General features: G+C 35.0%; 1 protein-coding gene across 1 annotated transcript in view; it reads right to left on the minus strand.

The window, feature by feature from the left end:
• Nucleotides 1–7,734: 7,734 nt before the first annotated feature.
• The window catches only part of LOC105049590 (signal peptide peptidase-like 2), a 103,518-nt gene continuing 90,536 nt past the window's right edge, over nt 7,735–20,716 (minus strand). Inside the window, 5 exon segments of the mRNA XM_073262192.1 lie at nt 7,735–8,191; nt 8,298–8,381; nt 11,528–11,598; nt 16,578–16,644; nt 16,647–16,719. Coding sequence (XP_073118293.1) covers nt 8,094–8,191; nt 8,298–8,381; nt 11,528–11,598; nt 16,578–16,644; nt 16,647–16,719 — 393 coding nt within the window. The 3' untranslated portion in view covers nt 7,735–8,093.

The raw sequence follows: 20,716 nt of genomic DNA on the forward strand, positions 1-20,716 counted from the left end.
TCTCCTAGAAACTGCCACATATATATTGAATAGGGTGCCTTTAAAGTCTGTTGTTAATACTCTATATGAGATATGAAAAAGAAGAAAATCTAATTTGGGGCTGTCCTGCTTATATCAAAAATATTTGTGGCCATAAGCTAAGTGCTAAATTAGACAAGTGTAGGTTTGTAGGATATCCTAAAAAAATTAAAGGATACAATTTCTACCATCTTACTGAACAAAAGGTATTTGTTAGTAGGTATGCTACTTTTTTAAAAAATAAATTTATACAAGAAGGAGGCAGTGGAAGGAATGTTAAATTCAGAGAAGTTCAAAATCTATAAACCATTTCAAAATTATCAGTAGATGATTCTTAAAATAATTCTCAACCAGAAGTACCCAAGGATGAGGTACATCCATAATACACACCTCCTCTCTGAAAGTTAGATAGAGTGCAACAGAAATTTCTAAGATATGATTTTATCATTAAGAATGACAATGAGATCAACATCATTGAGGATGATGATCCACTAACCTATTCAAAAGCTATCGTGCGTAGAGACTTAGACAGGTGGCTAGATGCCATAAAATCTGAAACAGACTCAATGTACATTAACCAAGTATGGATTTTGGTTCATGTGCTTAATGGTGTGACCATAATAGAGTGCAAGTGGATCTTCAAGAAGAAGATCGGAGTAGATGGCCAAGTAAAAACCTACAAGACTAGGTTGGTGGTGAAGAATTTTAGTCAAAGGCAAAAAATTGACTATGATGAAACATTCCTATCAGTGTCTTGCTCAAGTCCATTCGAATATTACTTGCTATAGCTGCATACTACGATTATGAGATCTGAAAGATGGATGTCAAGATCATTTTCCTCGATGGTAATCTTAAGAAAAAGGTCTATATGACTCGGCTAAAGGAATTTATCTCCAGTGGAAGAGTAAATCAAGTATGCAAGTTAAGAAAATTAATTTATAAATTGAAACAAGCTTCAAGGAGTTGGAACATCTATTTTGATATGATAGTCAAAGAGTTTGACTTTATCAAAAATAAGGATGAACCATATGTGTATAAGAAGATAACGAAGAGTGCTATTATCTTATTAGTTCAGTATGTCGATGACATACTACTCATTAGAAATAATATCTCAATATTATAATCGATCAAGATTTGACTATCAAATAATTTTTTTTATAAAAAAATTGGATGAAGCATCCTATATACTGGGTATAAAGATCTATAGAGATAGATCTAAGAGGATGCTAGGCTTGTCCTAATCTCAGTACATAGATATTGTGTTAAAGATGTTTAACATGGAAGCAACAAGAAGAGGTTACCTGCCTGTAAGATATGATATATGTCTCTCCAAGAAAATGTATCCTAAGACATCTGAGGAGAGGAACAGAATAAATAAGATTCCTTATATTTCGACTGTGGGATCAATCATATATGCTATGCTATGTACCAGGCCTGATATAGCTTATGCTATAAGCATAGCTAGCAAGTTTCAGGCTGATCCAAGGGAGAATTATTGAAAAGCTATGAAAAATATTTTTAAGTACCTAAGAAGGACTAAAGATGTTTTTCTTATACATAGAGGATCAGAGTTGAAATTAAAAGGTTATACAAATTCTAGTTTTCAATTTGATTTAGATGATTGCAAGTCAATATCAGAGAATATGTTTATCCTAAATGGTGGAGTAGTAAATTAGAAGAATTTCAAACAACAGACTATAGCTGACTCAATCACTGAGTCAGAGTATATTGCTGTTAGTAAAGCCGCCTAGGAAGCTATCTGAATAAAAAAATTCATCACAGAAATGGATATAGCTTCTCAGATAGAATGACTAGTGCTAGTTTATTATGTTAACACTGGGGCGTTACTTAAGCCAAAGAACCTAGGTCTCATTAAATATCCAAGCACATCCTTAGATGCTTCCACCTCATTCAAAAATTTATCGAAAGATAAGATAATAGAACAAGTTGATACTAAAAATAATATAGCAGATCCATTCACTAAGGTCATACCACAATAGCTGTTTGATCGCCATCTCGATTGTATAGGATTAAGATACAAAGGTGATTAGCTTTAATACAAGTGGGAGATTGAAAGAAGAGTGCCCTACAAGTCAATCGCATAATTGATGCGATGGAACTTTTTTTTATGATCTTCCAACTCATAAAATGACATTATTCATTAGTTAATAAAATGAGGTATTGATTCATCATTATAGCTGGATCTTATTATGTATAAGATTATAATGAACCTCATGAATTAGGATAGTGATTTTAGGGCCATAAAAAGTTTATGCCTGTAAAATTTAAAATTCTAATCCTAAATATTTCTAGTCGTAAGAATATTAAGGATCAATTTTTTGGATAGACTGGCACATCCTATGTATGCTCGATGAAGAGGGGGCTAATTTCACAAGTCACTTGTGTGAGACACTAATATAAGGATGTGGATGCTCATTAGTAAATGAGTTTACTGAATTGACTCACCGATAGAGAATATCTTATGGAGCCTTACTTGCATGTCAAAAGATTGTTCTCTAAGTAAAAGTTGTGCAAGTGATCCTTAGACCTGAGACCACCATAGAATCTTATACATATAAATCTATATTTTGGTTCATATCCATGTATAACATTAAGATATATATGAGATGTTCTGAATATGATAAAATATGTATGAAGATTGTAAGTCGATCAATAAGGAATCGATCACTCTTAGTAAGAGGAGATGACATCCTATGCATTATCATCTCCAGATGACTCAGAAAGTCTTTGGCCAAAGCAGCATGAAGATTAAAAAGAATTTTTAATACTTTATCATTAGAGTCATCACTGATTGATAGAGAATCAATATGTATATGTGTTTGAGTTTGATATAATTCTATATTCATGAACATATTCGGGATGCAGGATGATCGAAGAATTGAATTATATGGTAACTTACCACTGAATGATATATTTGATATTTTTATCAAATTTTATATCTTCTGGATAGTCATGATACATTGCTAAATAACAATCTTGACTTATAGATTTGATCGGATTAAAGAGTTTAATTCGATTATCAATTAGAAAAAGTTCTATATGCTGAACTCGGGGTGGCAGGATTTGGACCTTAATCAATTAGAAAAAGTTCTAATCAAATTAGGTCAACTTGTATCTAGACCTACTGCTGGCTAGATGTGAAATCCAATAGATCACACACATTAAAAAGTTAGCCAAGAACCCATTTGATATGGTTGATTGGAGTTTTAGATCCAATCAAATTTTTGTTAAGCATGCTAGCATGTGTGAAAACTCTAACTCCTTGAATCGGATTTAAATTCAGTTCGAATCTTACTTCTTGATCAAACCAAATTATGCCAAGGCTTATTTTGTGTTTGGATCAGGGTGTGGCTACTTTGGATGGTGCCACATAGCCTCATAAGATACCATAACTAAGAGTCCAAACTAAGTTGAACTCTAGGCACGCTAGAAGTCTGTTGGCGTGTGGTTTGGCGTGAGGGGAAGGAAAGAGACCTTCTGCTTTGGGATTAAGACCCGTGTGGTAGTCCATATCATCCTTCATTCTTTGGCACATATCTCAAAGGTTGATATAATTTTTTTTTGGATTTACTTTGGCATGGAGAATTTTTGCAATGAAGGCTGTGTGCGTAAAAAAATGAATTCATGCAACTTATCATGTGAAGAGTCCTTCTGCCATGGGATAGGAGGCATCCCTATCTGATAAATCCCAACATTTGAATCCTTATTCAAATAAGGATTAACATGGAAAAATCTCAAGTTTATCTAATAAGTGGAAGGATGCCAAAAACATCTCTTTATGATGTGCGTGCGCAGGAGAACTGCAGGTTATGCGAAGAGATGTGAAGACTCCTATTTTAAGCAGATGATTGGCACCATATTTATCTAAATTTTTTCCTTATTTGAATCAGATTTAAATGCTGATTCCACATGTCTTCTTAGGAAATAATCTGATAAATGATTGGATGCCCATGATGCCCTTTATTGGGCGTGTGCGTTAGAGAGGAATCAAACACCATATTTGCTTGAAGAGTTTTTTCTTCAGAAGGACTCTTATTTCTGATATGTAGATCAAATATGCTTTTTCCTAAGAGGTGTGGCTTCTCTTTTGGTGCCCCCTCGTGTCTTATAAATAGGGGATGGCAGATGGGGACAAGGCATTCCAATTAAATTCAGACAAGAGTTGTCTTATCCGCCCCCTCTCTCCCTCTCTTACAACTCTAGTTCTTTTAGGACAAGATTTGTTTTTTTAAGACAAGCCTATTTCTTTTAAAACAAAGGATTTAAGAGATCTTAAAAAAGGAGGTCAAAGTCAGAAGGAAGTTCTAAAAGGTCCAAACTCAGGTCTGGAGGAGGGTCTAATCAGTTGGAGGCTGGTCAAGTTCTAAGAGTTAACTCTTGAAGCAAAGTGAAGGAGCACTGTCCTTAGATCGATTCTTATGTAGATCACCATTGAAGGACGAACACTTGGGTACCTAGTGAAAATAATTCTTCATCAAATCAGAATTCAAAAGGTATGCTTACTAATACTTCTTGTATATTTATGCTTTAATTGCTATTATCAAGGATTTCTAGGCATTAGGGTTTCGGTACACTCGGGTGTTTGAATGAAAATTTTAAATATCTGGGCCTTCTGCTGTGCCCCCAACACTCACCACATAAGAAACTGTTCCTATCTTTTTGAGAGAAGGCCCATTATGATTTTTGCCACAATACTCACATGTCTCTTCCCCTATCTTCTTATTAGAGTGATTTTCTAATTTGTCATGTTGGTCTCTTCGAATTTCTATTGATCTGGACCCCTTCCTATCCTCCTTTTCTTTTTCCAATCTTTTAAGATCCAATTCCACTTTCAAACTTTGTTTTAGTACATGCTTGTAGTTATTAAAAAGGTGAGAGGACAAGTGAAACCAAGTTTTATATCCTAGACCATACTCAATTCTATTTACTTTGCTTCTTTCAGACTCCATGAGCTAAGAGCAAAAATGATTGAACTCTTTGAATTTGTTTGCATATTCTAGTACTGTCATATCATCTTTTTGCCTCAAAGTTAAGAACTTATTTTCTTTACCAATCTAATTGACCTAAAAAAATATTGATCATAAAATATAATTTTGAGCTCCTACCATGTTAGCTTATTATGATTATTTTCATATGTGGTCTTTATTACAGTCCATCAAAGATCAGTATTTTTTTTCGGCATAGGTATGGCTAACATGACCTTTACATCCTTGGGATACTATAGGGCATTGAATATTTTCTCCATTTTGTGAATCCAGATCTCCACAACTAGAGGATCAGGTTCAACATCAAACAATGGTGGGCTAAGCCTTCTAAACCTCTCATAATATGACTCCACAGATGGTATAGGTTGAGGAGCAGCTTGTGTTTGCTGCTGTTGCTAAATAAGCTGAACCATCCCTTGGCATACTCCAATAATATCTGCCTAAGTGGCTGGCACATTAGGGTCTGTCCAACTGGCTGGTTGGCATCCCCCCTTCTAGTCCCTCTTGCTTCTCTCCTCCCAGTGGCAAAGTTCACCAAGACTTCATCCTCTTTGTTGCTCATCATCACCTATCCAAAATATAAGCATTAATCAACTTTTTTAAATGAGTAATAAGAACTCTATGGAAATTTATTTACTCCCATTCAATTAAACGTGATCTAGCTAAAGGAGACCTAATTACTTATTGCTAGACTTCAAGTTCTACCCATAATCTATTGCTCTGATACCATAAAATGTTATGCCTCAAATTCAGAACAAAATACAACCATACTACCGAGGGATACCATCCACGATAACACAAAGTCTATCAATCATGATCAGCTAAAATCTATCACAAATAAAATATAATAAAATATTTAATTTAATTATTTATCAAATAATTAAATCAAGATTGATTTAAAATATGTAAATCCAAAATCAAATATCAAACCCAAGTCTTACAATTTATAAATAATTAACTACAAGTCCATAATTATCTAATAAACTAGTTTTAGCTGCAAACTTTCAAAGCTTGCTACACAAATCTTCAAATTTGGATCCTCCATCGTTTCTAACCTTATTCCTCTATAAAAAAAATAAAGAGGTATAAACTACACTAGCTCAGTAAATAAAATCTACGCTTTCTTATCGAATCAAGCATAAATTTTTCTATGATAATATAATATTAAAAAATAATAAATAATATAAAATAAAATATTTCATAGGACATATAATAAAATGAGTCATAAAAATAATCATGTATGCATAAATTATGAACATTTCGTAAACATGATTCATAAATCTTTCTTATCAATTATTCATGTCATATTTTAAAATATTGCTCACAGATGTTCATGCTATGGTAACTTTATATCCGTGACAAGGTCATACTTCTTAATTAATAGTTCTTATTTTATATGCCAAATTTATATCCATAGGTGGAGTCATATTTCTTGTATATGCTAGCTTTGAGTATCGACCTTCTCAATTTTAAAAATTTATTCATGACTATTTGAAAGTTTTTAAAATCTTTACATCTTTTTCTTAAAAGATATATATATATATAGATAGAAAAATAATAAAATTCATATTTCATAAATATATTATTTTTATAAAATATATTTATAAAATCACTTGTCATAATAAAACATACTTTTCATATCTCATATATTAATTTTTATTTTATAAAAAATATGATTTCAACAGTAATAGATCATTTGCATGAAAAATATAATAATTTAAAAATAAATAAATATGTAAAATCTACTTACCATGTTCATCCTAAATCTTTAAACTTCGTTAGAAGAATCAAGTGATCCTACTAAAAATATCAAAAACATAATCCCTTCTATTCTATGAATTCAATAAGATTAAATTATAAAGAAAGAGGATAATTGACTGAGCGGACAACACGAATCTATGAAATAAGGAAATAAGACTCAATACTAGGATTCACATATCTTCTTGTAGAGGAAGTGGAGGGAGGCATCCCTCAAAAAAGAAAATCAGGATAAGATCATTAGGGGTCATATCAGGATGATTCAATAGGGATTAACAGTAATCAGATTCTATAAATATTTGGCAAGAACCAAACCGGATCCAACATACTGCATGAATATTAAAGCAATTTTGGGCCTCCTTTCTAAACGAATTTCTTGGTTCATAGTATGGGAGCATGACAACAAACACTGGGGTCTATGGATTAGATAGAGAGAGAAAAAAGGTAGAAAGAAAAATCTAGAGAGGAGAGAGAAATACAAGAGTTTTTTTTTTTTTACTGCCAGTAGGTGGCTGATGACGATATATCAAAAAAATCATTAAAAAAATAAAAAAAAAATTCAATTTCTGATGGAACCGACAGCCAGCGATGATGCCTAAGGCAAAGAGAAGAAGGGAGAAGAGGAAGGACCGAAACGTTACCCTAGCTCTAGTGGCGTCTTTGGCCTGAATTTTCAATGGGCATGGCGAAAGAATCCAGTAAAAATCAGGAGAAAGAGAGAGAAAGAATGCAATGATCACTAATGGAGGGCTATACGAGGAATGAGAGGGCTATTTATAAAGAGCCCTTGGATCCTCTTTGCCCTAAGACTCCGGCTCTTCTTGGATTCAATCGTTGAAGAAGACTCTGGCTCAGAGTCTTCTTCCAATGTTTTTTTTTTTGGTTTTTTTTTTTTTTTGGCTGCTTTAAAATTGTTACGGCTGGTCCAATTGGACCACGTTATCACAAGGTCTTTCAACAAGTTACCTGATAGATATTATAAATACAATGATGGAACAACTTGTCTAGATGAACATCACAAATGCATCCTATTGTGATATTACAAGAAGACGTAAAACCACATCACATGTGATGGCAAATTAAGAGCTGCCGCAATTGGATGATGATTAGCTTGTTATCAAGGACGGATAAGTGTTTCCAAACTCTGCTTCATCTTTTGAGCAATAAGCTTCCTAACTATTTCTCGTCTCTGTCAGATCTGATAGTTTGTAGCAGGGAGTGCAGGTCCCAATCAGTTTTTGCTGAGACGGTGGCATCAGTAGGTTGATGATGCTTGATGGTCATCTCTCATGAGATTCAGCAGAGTAGTGCTTAAACATGTCCAGCAGGACTGGCATCAGATTGTTTTTCTCTGAAGTTCCAAAGTTCATTTAGTTCTCCTCTTATCCCACCCAAAATAATAGTAACACCTGATAATTTAAGCCCAGAAATGGTCATCATTCATGAACGACATCATAACAGATTGATGGAGGATTTAAATATTCATGACCAGAACAAGTAGATACGGTTCATTACCTAAGGTGCAGGGAACCAAGTAGAGCAGGGCAGGCTGTCCATGTCCCTTCATTAGGTATAAACCAAGATATGTCAAGGATAAGCCTGCAAAAAAGAGAGCATTTTCTTAGGACAAAAAGTTTGTTACAGGTGACCATGTTGGACCCAAGCATTTCCTATTTTGTTCTCTGCTTTTGTGCAATTAAACAAATTAAAGTTTCAGTCTCATGCATTTCATATTATCTGATTCTCTTCTTTCGCACAGCATAAACAAATAAAAGTTTCAGTAAAGAGGTGTTAACTGGAAGATCACAAGATGCAATTATCAACCATGCAGTGGTTAACTATCTAGTGGTTCCAATCATCAGCTGTGCAACCAGTGCAGATGAAGGAAATAATAAACTACAATAAAGACAACACAACACATATAGGCTCATGATATGGTTGTTCAGCAGCCAACATGCTAAAATCTTTCATGCTACAATGAAATTCCTGAAGCAAATAGATAATTTTGATATACAAGCATGACCAAATGGTGCATGTGTCCTTTTCTGCAATGAGAGTGAACATAAGAAATCTCTTTTATGCAATCGGTTTTTAAGAGACCTTCCATAAGAGCAATTTAACTTACACAATTATGTGAGAGCTTATAAATGGAAAAGAAAAAAAAGGAAGTGCCTAAGGCTTGGGTTTAAAAAAACTAAATCATTCAATACATTTACAAATATAGATCTTAATGATGCACTCCAATACTCAGGTGCACCTTGAGTGTAATTACCAATTGGTGAACCTGACCATCATTGGCAAAGCCCATGATTAAGGCTAGGTGATGAATCTAGCGACCTTGAATTAGTACAATTTTCAGCTGAAGCATTTCCGAAAATAAACTAAAACTATCAAACTGAATGCTAGGTCTTATTTGACCCAGAAAGTCAAAAGCCCAATTTAGCTGTTCTCAACCTATTCTAACACCAATGAAGATGTTCAAGAAAGTCTAACCCCCAAAGTTTTCATATACTACAGCCTAGACCATCGGGCTAACAGGAGGTTGGCCTTTCCCCCAAGAAAAATAATTAAATAGCCAAGCATTTAAGTCCAGTGGCAAGATTAATTCAACTGACCCAGCACCTAGCCCACTTATAACATAATATGGGGTAGATTGATGGAGGCTTGGAGTAATCCTTATGCAAAATTCATTCATAAGAAACTGCGAGATGTAATATTGACCGTGATTGACTGTTGGTGCAATGTATGACCTCAAGGACTCTGATACAGCAAACTTGGATTTTTTGAGCTATGGTATGTGGGTTAATCTGGTGCAATGTATGACCTCAAGGACTCTGATACAGCAAACTTGGATTTTTTGAGCTATGGTATATGGGTTAATCTGAGCACTAATTTGTTGGTATGCATTGGAAAGAGGTTATCTAAAGCTAGAGGTCCCACTGATGTCCCTCCATTCCATCTAGGTGTCAAGTGATCATCTATTGCTTTTGTTTTGAGCAATGTTATATCTTAGCACGCAGAAGAGTGTCAAACAGATGTACTCCATATTTTTGCTGAATTTGGTCCCACATGCAAGCGACAGCTTTTAAAGCAATAAAACACCAGTGAGGCCTTCTAAGGATGAATATAAATTGACAGAGTACTCTAATAAGATGAACAGAAACAGCAAGTATATTTGATCACATTAGTTTCCTGTTGAGTCTAGAGCATAAAACATCAACTTCCAAGTCCACAAAACATCAAGGGAAATTTGTAAGAGCTAGATTATGTGAACTTCCATGCAAGGTTTCAAGTGAAAAATTGCACTAAACAGTGCAGGTTGTACCATTGTCACCTAGTATGGTATAAGGGCTCGATACATACCCGTACAAACACATGGTACAGGTACTGTTCCAACTCCAACAGCATATTTTATGTCCATGCAGGAGCGTATCATACTTGAGCAACCTGTACTGGTAAGTTACCAGCACACAGTCCGGTACTGAGACTTGAAACATTGTGTCCAGGCAAATTCGTAATTGTGCATTTAATTTCAACATGACCAATATGAACTAGATTCAATTACTTCATGATGCCCTTCCATATTCAAGGCGTTTAGGAAATGATCCAATGTTTTTATAAACAACAATAACCATTGAGCTGGACTGCTATTTTATCCGTAAAAAAGTGTGAAAAAGGACATTTGTGGCTTTATACACAACATTGAAGGAATAATAGGTCAACATCTTTACTAAAACCCTTGGGCAGATAGTGATTAGCTACATGCTCTTCCAAGCTTCAATCCTTAAAAGGTCTTATCTCTAGAGGTTCATTGAGATGATTTGTATGCCTACACAGTTGGCTTTACTTGTTATAAATGTGTGTGAGATTTAATGACAGATTTTGGATGCCTCATGAGCAGCCTATAAATCATGCTCATGGCTGAGGGCATTTTGGTTATTCAACAAGACAGAAGGCACAGCCTGATACATTATTTAAACAAAGAAAAGGCAGCCTTGAAAAGCAAAATTGTTGCTTCTTCCCTTCTTTTTTCATTCCCTTTCTTTTTTCCCCTCATTCAGTAATACATTCTTAGGCAGTATTTGGTTCCAGAACAAAGAATTCTGATTAGCTGGGTTAAAGGGAATGACTTGGAGAAAAAAGAAATGAATTAGATGATTCCACCTATTAATGGGAGTACGTTCTTTTTAGATTAAGTGAACTAAATGGGTTAGGAAGTCAAAAATTGAAGCATTTATATGTACCTACTTTTCAAAAATACGATTTTCCCTTTTGAAAAGTTGATTTAACCCAGTGCTCAAGAGTGTTTGGTTGAAAAGAGTGGCATTAGTGGGTTAAAGGACCTATATTTCTTCTTATTTCCCAATAAAACACAGCCCTACTAATCCTTTCGCATCTTATCCATTGTCTCCAACAAACAGGCCGATGTTCTGATCATAGGTTCTCGATATATATTATGCTAAGTTAACCTTTAGTGCTATCCACACCAAAGTACTTGAATCATGGTGAAACCATCCAAAACACCACATACTTCAATAAACCAAGCAAGCTTTGCATGATGAATCTGTGAAGAACATTCCATTAAGCTTTATAAAATTACAATTAAAAATAGACACATGGTCACAACCCATACCAACATTTTAAAAAGTAGAAGTAATAAATTCTGTCATAATTGCTCAGAAAAAAAAATCTTCCAAGAATAAAGAAAAGTAACAAAACCAGACTTAAGGAAAAAGAAGACCCACCAAATGCATAGCCAAGTACCAACCACAGGAAATAGCCATTCAACACACCTTTTTTAGTTGATTTATCAAATCTGTGCCAAAAGAAGATTAGTTATAATGCGACCAACAGAAGATAAATCTTAACCAACTAATGCACTCATTACCAAAGTGCAGCACATAAATGGACTCAGCTAAGATAATAACATCTATTTATCACATTAATTTGCACAATCAAAGACTGAACACTCTTCAAATATCATGCCAAACTTATAATCAGCATGGAATAAAGTCATGAGGTAATAATGGAAAGAGACTATAAAGAGAAGATGATGGCAGCATGGATTAAGGAAGAGTACTGTGATTTAGGACATGGGTGATGTGGTGGTGCACTAATTGAATAGGGAGGGAAAACATGGTGTTGGACAATTAATTTTACTCTCTTGAAATTTCAAAGGGTCCAGCTTGTCTAACCATCAAGAGATCCCAAACCTCCATGAATCATTTCAGATCAATCTCTATAAAGGGAAAATTGGAAATTAACAGCTGTTTGCTTTTAATTGAAATCAAATCCTTCTAACTTAATTCAAATGAAGCTGAGAGTAGAGATTCAAGCCTACGGGTTTGGTTTCCATGTGGAGTAAGGTTATGAGTATTTTAGGAACAATTTTTGACAGATAGATTCTATGAAGCAGTATACCAAAATCAAAATTGTTGCTCTTTAATATTGTGCATGGGTGTGTATAAGGCCAATAGGCATGTATGCATGCAAGCAGTTCTTGCCAACAAGCCAGCATATATTTTAACAATGTTGATTTGATTTAAAATAGTTGATGTCAATGAGCTACATTATGTATTTTTCGTTTTATTGACAATCAGGTCACACTAGAAATCATTTTCTGAAAACATAACTAGAAGTTCTTCATCACTTTAAATGTCACTACACTGCAATTTGTATCTTGGTCCTGCACCAGCTCTTTAGTGGCTTCCTAAGCACAATAATAAATATAAAAATGGATGTTTGGCTAGCAGGCTTTAGCTGCACTTGCTACTTACTTTCTTATTCCTTCTTATTTTCCCTTCCTTCTTCCCACTTGCTTTAATTGTTATCAAACTGGCCATCTTACTTCCATCCTCAAAGCCTTTAAGGCACTCATATTGACAGATCAAGGATAAAGACTTCCATTAGCTGGTGTGAACAAGTCAGGTTTGGCAGAGGCCAAGCCAGGTCCATCCAAACCCAAAAAGCTAATCAGTTTCAAATTGTCCTTACTCCTTATCAGGTTCAACTTGGGTTCTATCTGCAATCAGATTCAAGCTGCACTTATTAAATTTTTGAAAACTATTGACCCTATTGATATTTTTCTCCAGCATCTTTTTTCACGACATGTAACAACCTCATAATGGTAAAGCAATAAACTTGTTCGTATCTGCAATACCAAATTTTTGTTTTCATCATACCAAGTAGTTTCCACGTAACAGAAACCAAGGATTGTGGCCTTTTGTAGAACTTCAAGATTGCAATTATCTCATATTTGATGCTTCGTATCTAAATCTAAAAATGGCAGTAAAAGTAAATCCATACTTCCACTAGGCTCATTTACCCAAAACATCACTTACATTCATTACCAATCACTCACAGAAATGCATGCTTTATCTTAATATTTATTACCCATCCAAAGGTGATTGCAATTATCTCATATTTGATGCTTCGTATCTAAATCTAAAAATGGCAGTAGAAGTAAATCCATACTTCCACTAGGCTCATTTACCCAAAACATCACTTACATTCATTACCAATCACTCACAGAAATGCATGCTTTATCTTAATATTTATTACCCATCCAAAGGTTCTAAATAATGCTTGGACACCAAAAAAGAGGAATATGATGTTTCAGATAGATGAGGTTTTTAGACCTGTTTTTATACATTTCAAATGATAGATGACAAAACTCTGAATGAACACATACATGATAAAGTGTTAGGATTCAAATTATTATTTTAATGCATGAAACAACTCTTAAAATGCACTAGCAAGAAGTTCAAAGTATCAAAACTTACAAAAAAGAAAAAAATATATAAGAGAAAAATCCCATGCCAAAAGGTGCCAGAGCTTGGTAATGGTGCTATGCATGTGCCCAAAATGCATCAGCCCATGTCGTGTGTCAACCAGCACCTCAATCCTTTAGATTGTTTATAATTAATGATATTCAAGATACTAATACCAATACCTTTTTGTAAAAGAGAAAGGAGCCAAAGCATGTTTTTGCTAATATGGTAACATCCAAGAGATCTTACAATATGTGAAATCAATATTATTCCATAATCTTGTGGTTTTCTATAAAATATTTGTCATTTAAAACATTTCACTCTATTAAGAGTTCTTTTTATATTACTTGCAGCACATCCCATGGAACTTCTAACACACATTAGAGAGTGGCATTAAGACATTGCGCTTTGACAAGATAGAAAAGAGAAGCATTTTTGTTTAATTTATGCTGATCATACAAAGCTTTTTGGTCATTAATGTTGTTAATGACATGATTTTTTTGCAACATTTATAACTAAAGGTACAATAAAGAGTTCTCTAACTAATTCTGTAATACAAATTAGGTTCCATTGAGATCACCATTCTTTTGTCCTTTTACTGAGAAAGCTCTTTCAAATTTTTTAGAAGTTCAGATGTTATGAGGAATTGGATGGGAAATATAGAGAAACATGAAAATGGACATAGAAATAGTGTAGTACAGTTGAACTCGTATGCAGACATTGGGCAACCAAGGACTGTTGTTGGTGGTGAGGTGATCAGTTGTTTTTCTGATATTTCTATAGCTCAAGCAAATCACTTTAAGATATTATATATAGGGTTAGTACAGCTGTCATGGATAGACTTCTATAGCACCCTTTGTCAATGCAAGTGGATCTGCTAAGCAGATCTGATATCCAAGCCTCAAAATCCCACCTTACACAGTTCACCCATCAAATCCTGCAATAAACTTTAGCTAATCCCTCCCTTCTCAAGATCCTATCTAAAATAAAAATCTCCCTTTGCACAATGTATCCTCCTCCCAAGTCCTAGATCAAGCTCTCTGCCCGCAAACTTCTGAGGTCCCAATCAATCTCCATCCCTCCCCACTTCGCTGCCTCCATGTATGTGTATGTGCATGAATCTTTAATCCATATCTTTAAGAAAAAGAAGTAATTATGCATAAATAAAAGAATAGTAGTTATTGCAAATATAGGAAGCTAAGAACAACTAGAAATAGGTTATAAGTCTTTCTCATATAATATGATCTCATAGAATTTGATATTTATATTAAGACAGCCCTTTAATATTTTAAGCGACGCATCATATTTGTTATATTTTTTAATGCAACATGCTGGAAATTCCATCAGGTATCATTTTATCAAATGTCTAATATAGGCTGAAAAAAATGTGTAGAAGGGATAGTGATCAGTCAGTGGTTTTGAAAACAGGCTGAGCAATGGTAGCCACCTGCTCAAGCCAACCAGGAAAGTTAAGGAGGTGGATTAAGTGAGGGTAAGAAGCCAATGCCTCGAATATCCACTCAGACAAAGCAAAAGAAAGGAAAGAAGAAGGCACGGCCACTCCGACCGAGTTGACTCATTGCACTACTAACAGAGTAAGGATTTTGCACTTTGCATGCTTCCTCGCATGTACGTGCATTTTGATATGCTTATATTTATGGTAGATGGTAAATGAACTAATGATTTTGTTGTATGCCTTATTGTGAGCACGATAGATGCATGAAAATAATATAATATGAAACTCACATAATTTTGATAGTTGGTGGACAGTGGTGGTGATGGACTATCCATGTCATCATTGCCCCCATCACAAGCTGGAAATGTGGCATGATCATTGCCCTATCACAAGCTGAAACGTGGCAGTGTGGCACCATTGTTGCCCCCATCACAGGCTGGAAACATGACTATGGAGTATGGATAGTCCAAAGTGAGATTAATTTAAAATAATTGATATGCATTCTTGATATCTATGGATGGTGGGCTATGGGCTAATCTCGTTGACATCGTTGTCCTGTCATAGGCTGGAAATGTGGCATTATCGGTGCCCCATCACAGGCTGGAAATGTGCCATCATTGCCCCATCATTTGGCGGGAAACATGGCCATGATTAGCCCGAAGCTGAATTCAAAATAAATTACATTGTAATCTATTGAATTGAATCTCGGACATATAATTATAACTGTGAAAACACAATCTAATGAATGCATGAGTTATTAATTAACCTGCTGGGTCATTATTATTTATTGTTCCCTGCAGTTATTTTTGAATATCTTATGATGTTGATTGCTTTATCCTATCCTAATTGCTACAATTGTTGTTAGACAATTTTTTCATTCAATATATGTCTGTGTGTATAAGGGAAATTCTTACTGAGCTGTTAGCTCATATCATCTTGTTGAACCTTTTTCCCGAGTCACAAGATGCCTAATAGAGGAATGTTGGAGATGATCAACAAGTGATGGATTAGTTAGTTTATTTGTGATGCCAGATGAACAATTGATTTATGCAGTTGAAGTTGAACAAATTTTACTATTTGTTAATGGTGGAACTATTTAGTTGGATTATTATGGTTATGACGTGTTTTGATTTAAATTTCTGGTGTTATTGGAATTTTGTTCATTTTATAGGCCTTGCATGCTCCCTACAGCCATGCTCTAAGGATCATGCAACCGTGTCACATGGCCGAGCTAGGTAAAGACTCAGGGCATGAGACAACCTCTATCTGATGCAATACGTTACCGTCAAAATGGACTTGGTCCTTAATCATGGTGTTCTCCAATTAATATTCTTGTAAAGTCAATATTACTTTAGTTCATAGCATAACGTATAAATTTTGTAAAACTAACATATGGCATGATTCTTTAGAAGTGAAATCAGATGATAAGCTGGCATTTGTAAATCGGCATTCTCCAATTAGATAATAAACTGTATGCACCATAAAACTATTAAATGCATTATCCAGGATCCTCAAAATGCATGGAAAAAGACTTTTAACACATAAAAATTCAACAATTAATGAGGATACCTGAAACTGAAAGCAACAAGCAAGCCAGGGAATAGAATGTCACCAAAACCAATCATGTCATAGCCCCCCAAGGGTCTGAAAATCTAGGAATTCTTAGAAGCATTGGGATGGCTTCTCCACCACTATTATCACCACGGGCAACCTACAAAAATAAAAAGAAGTTACAAGTACCATTAACATTGCAGGTTCTTCTTCATAGAACTGCACAACAAGAAAGTTTGAATATCTCAAGCATATGGATATTGGTCTTTGCAGAGCAAATAAACTAAATGGAGGCAGCACAAGAGTAACAATGTTGTACATTATAATTGTTCCTCACATAGGATCATCATTCGAACAAAAATATGATTTTACCATTTTGACTATCAACATATATTATTTCATTGCAAAGTACTTTAATTTATTTACACAGAAAATTCGGTTATTCCAATATTTTGTTCATGAAAGCATCTCACTGCTAATATGTAATACATTAACTGTTGTATTACGATCAACAACTATCTTTACATATTACTGTATGATAACCAATGATGGCATATTCATAAGTCATAAAAGGTATTTTGTCTATTCCCACTTACATGTTACATTATCCTATATTAACCATCTTGATATGTTATTCTATGAAAAAGCCATTACATAGTTATGGCTCGAACAATCCAGGGTCCTATGAGGAGTGGACTGGGAACAAACCTAACCTTTAGTATTTTCACACAAAGTGACTATGCCGGACTCGAATCCATGCCATCATGCTTATCTGGCCTTTTGTCATTGCAAAAGAGCATGAATGATTGTCAGCCCTAGTAATGCAGCCACCTCCTTTACTTCTCTTCTTAGTCTTCTTATCTTGTTATCTAACCTATAGTCGTAACAAAGAGGGAATTTTATGGAAAAAAGCTAGAGCCGCACAATCAAGGAGCTCTCTTTTTATAACAAATTGGTGGTTTAAGCTTATTTTTAATCCCTTGATATACATCTCTCTCAAGTCTCAACCCTCTAATCTTTTCATAAACCCTAATCCTGTAAACCTTTTTTTACTTTTCTTCTTTCTTTTTCTTCTTTTTTTTATTTTCAAAACTAAATCCTGCAGCTAACATAATTGGTTCGTACCACAAAGTTATCTATTGTATTTCTTGACTTATTATTTCATCCTAACTATATTAGTCTCTCCAATGGATTTAAGTGTAGCTAGCATGAGAAATTCCTAGAGTGGCCAGCATGCGATGTATCATGTCATGTCATGCCAACACACTTATCTAGACATGCCAAAAAATAATTATTATATATGATTAAAATTAAAACCATTTTTATATAATAAAAAAGAGGGATAAAATGGATTCCATGCCAACCCATGTTGATGCCAATGCTAGCATTGGTTCGGCATGGTACATGCCAATCATCACAGACCAGCACAACCTGACACTTAAAATCTCTCTCTCTCTCTCTCTCTCATGTGCTCATTCTGACTTTTCATTCATTTTGAACAGTTGGGTACATTTTGCTTTCTCTACAAAAAGTAAATGCAGGTTGGGTGATTGTCTATGGCGTTCTCCTTTCAGCATACAACTTGTTTTCCTAAGCTATGCAATTCACATAGGTATCATATTATGTCACAAGTTTAGCAGCATGGGACAAGGTGGACATCGGGTACTATGTACCAACCTACATCATAGTGTATTGTGATGATATATCACAAGATTTGTCAATAAAGATTCATACCTCACAAGTCAGACCGAATATATATGATCAGTTATCTAAATCTGTGCAAATATATAAAAGTTCATGGAAAGGAAAGAATTTGTCTCGTGGAAATGGGCAGGACTATTGGTACTGTACCATTTTGACAGGAAGCCAGAACAAGAACACTTGCAGGACACTTGACCATCAATGGCCTGGATGTCTCGCTCGTCCCTTCCAAAACCAGTTAGGACTGACCGATATCAAGGCTGGTTTCGCTAGAACCGGGTGTGACCCAACCAGATCATTTGATTTCAAAATAAAGTGGGGGTTGGGGGGCACATGATTTGTTTTCCCTATGTTAGTCACAAGCGGTCAGGCAAGAAAAAGGTCAAGACAGACAGACACACACACACACAGAGGACAAAGAGGAGCAAGGAGGGCAGGTTTGGCCTGCCCTCAAAATTATCTAGTCCCCTCAATATTGAAAACCTCCCCAAGAACATATCAGTATTTAGTCAAATATTCATTTAGGACAAAAAAAAAAAAAAAAAAGGCTTCCTTACTGGGATGCTAGGCTATCCCATGAGTCAAGATGGTAGCATCGTATCGTCCTGACATGGGACAAAACCAGTATTGTGCTTGGTATTGATATTTTAAACCTTGCTCAAAACATTGACTATTCAAATTATCTTAACTAATTAATATAATTGGAAAATCAAGTTTTTGCTTTAAAATTTCAACTCCTTGTCTGCCTCAGATTGTTAATTCTATATAATGATACTTTATGTAAGGTTACCTTTAAAGTTTTCTCTTAAATGGTATAGATGAAAGTTTAGGTTCTTTTCTTAATTCTGTAATGCTATGTGATAGTCAAGATTCTTTTCAAGTGTTCACAACATGTTTATTTCCAAGTTACAGTACAAAACATGTAACAGAATAGGTTTCTCCTATTGTACATAGCAGGCCATGCCTACCTTTCCACGCCAATGCTTTCAATCAAAAACACGATTATGAGCAGGTAAATTGGCATCCGCAACTAGCACATGAGCATGACATAGGGTACCTGAGCTCCTATTCCAACCAATAATAGTAAGAAACTATCTAGTAAGAAAATGACATTCGAATGAAGTCTTGTTTTCCCCATTTTTAACCTGCAACATGGAGTTTAATTAAAGTAACATATTATACGTATAGTTGCTCTTGTGGAGTGTGAACACCTATCATGTTTCAGTAGAAACTAGAAAGTAGAAAGGATTCCGAAGCTTTAATAGATAAATAATTTATGAACGAAAATGGCCTAATGGTTGAGTTTACCAAGATTATAATAATTAGATACAATAGGAGACAAGAGATGATTAAAACAATCAACAGAAATTCTCATGCAAACGTTGTCCGAATTTATATACTTGGCTTGATGGAGAATCATTGATTATTATCCTCAGGGCATTCTTAGAACCTGCCAAACTCAAGTGCACAAACAAGGTAAAAGCAGTCCATTGGAAGTTCAGATATGTCATGATTTCACGAAAGCGAACCAATCATTCTATACAACCTAAGCAATGCAGAAGAGAAGATGAAAGATATGGCTGTTCTGAAAAACATGGCTTCTCTGAAAGACATGAACTGCTCTAGCAGATCACACTGAAGAAAAGCCACCACTGATTAAAGTTATTGAAACATAATCACATCATAAAGCATTTAACTTTTTAATGACTAATGAAGCCAATGGTGATGCCGCTAGAAGAACCACAAATACTATAGTAATAGATGTAAAAACACAATATTGTCTTTCCTTGCCTTTGCCCCTCACTTTTTCCTTGTCCTTTTCTGTCTTATAATGTGAACTATATAAAATATCAGTTTACTACCATAGAATAAAAGTAAAAACACATTATCACAACTAGAGTAGAAGTAGAAGAACCACAAAGATTAGAAAAATAGATGTACAAGCACATCTTGGAAAGTTCAACATACATACATAATAAAATAAATAAACTGGATGCCTAACTAAAGAACAAAAAATAGAAACAACAAAAAATTGGGAAAACAAACATGGCAAGCATTAAAGATAAAGTTATATGAACTAGCTTCTTGACAGTCAATCAAGGTTCGCCATCTTGGTACTAGACCCTGCATCAGTACCATTGTAATGACCCAACTTTTAGCCCATGAGCCGGCCGGAAGAGGCTCAACCCCATGGGAAACGCATGCTCGGTAGGTGACTAGAGGGGAGGAAGAAGACTCCGATCAGGAGTCTTCTTCTTTCCCAATTCCGACAAGATTGGGGCGACGTTGCCTAATCTAGGCTAAAAACCATAGAAACTAAACCTATAAGAAGGCCTTTTCTTCTCCCACGGACTCCATCACTGATTTCTCAAGATATCACCTGCCGATCTCCGAGTTATCCTTCGAATTTTTCCTTTTGGTTTGCCAAAAATATTGCCGAATCTCTTCCCTTGGGT

This window comes from Elaeis guineensis, chromosome 8 (genome assembly GCF_000442705.2).
Source record: "Elaeis guineensis isolate ETL-2024a chromosome 8, EG11, whole genome shotgun sequence".
NCBI lineage: Eukaryota > Viridiplantae > Streptophyta > Magnoliopsida > Arecales > Arecaceae > Elaeis > Elaeis guineensis.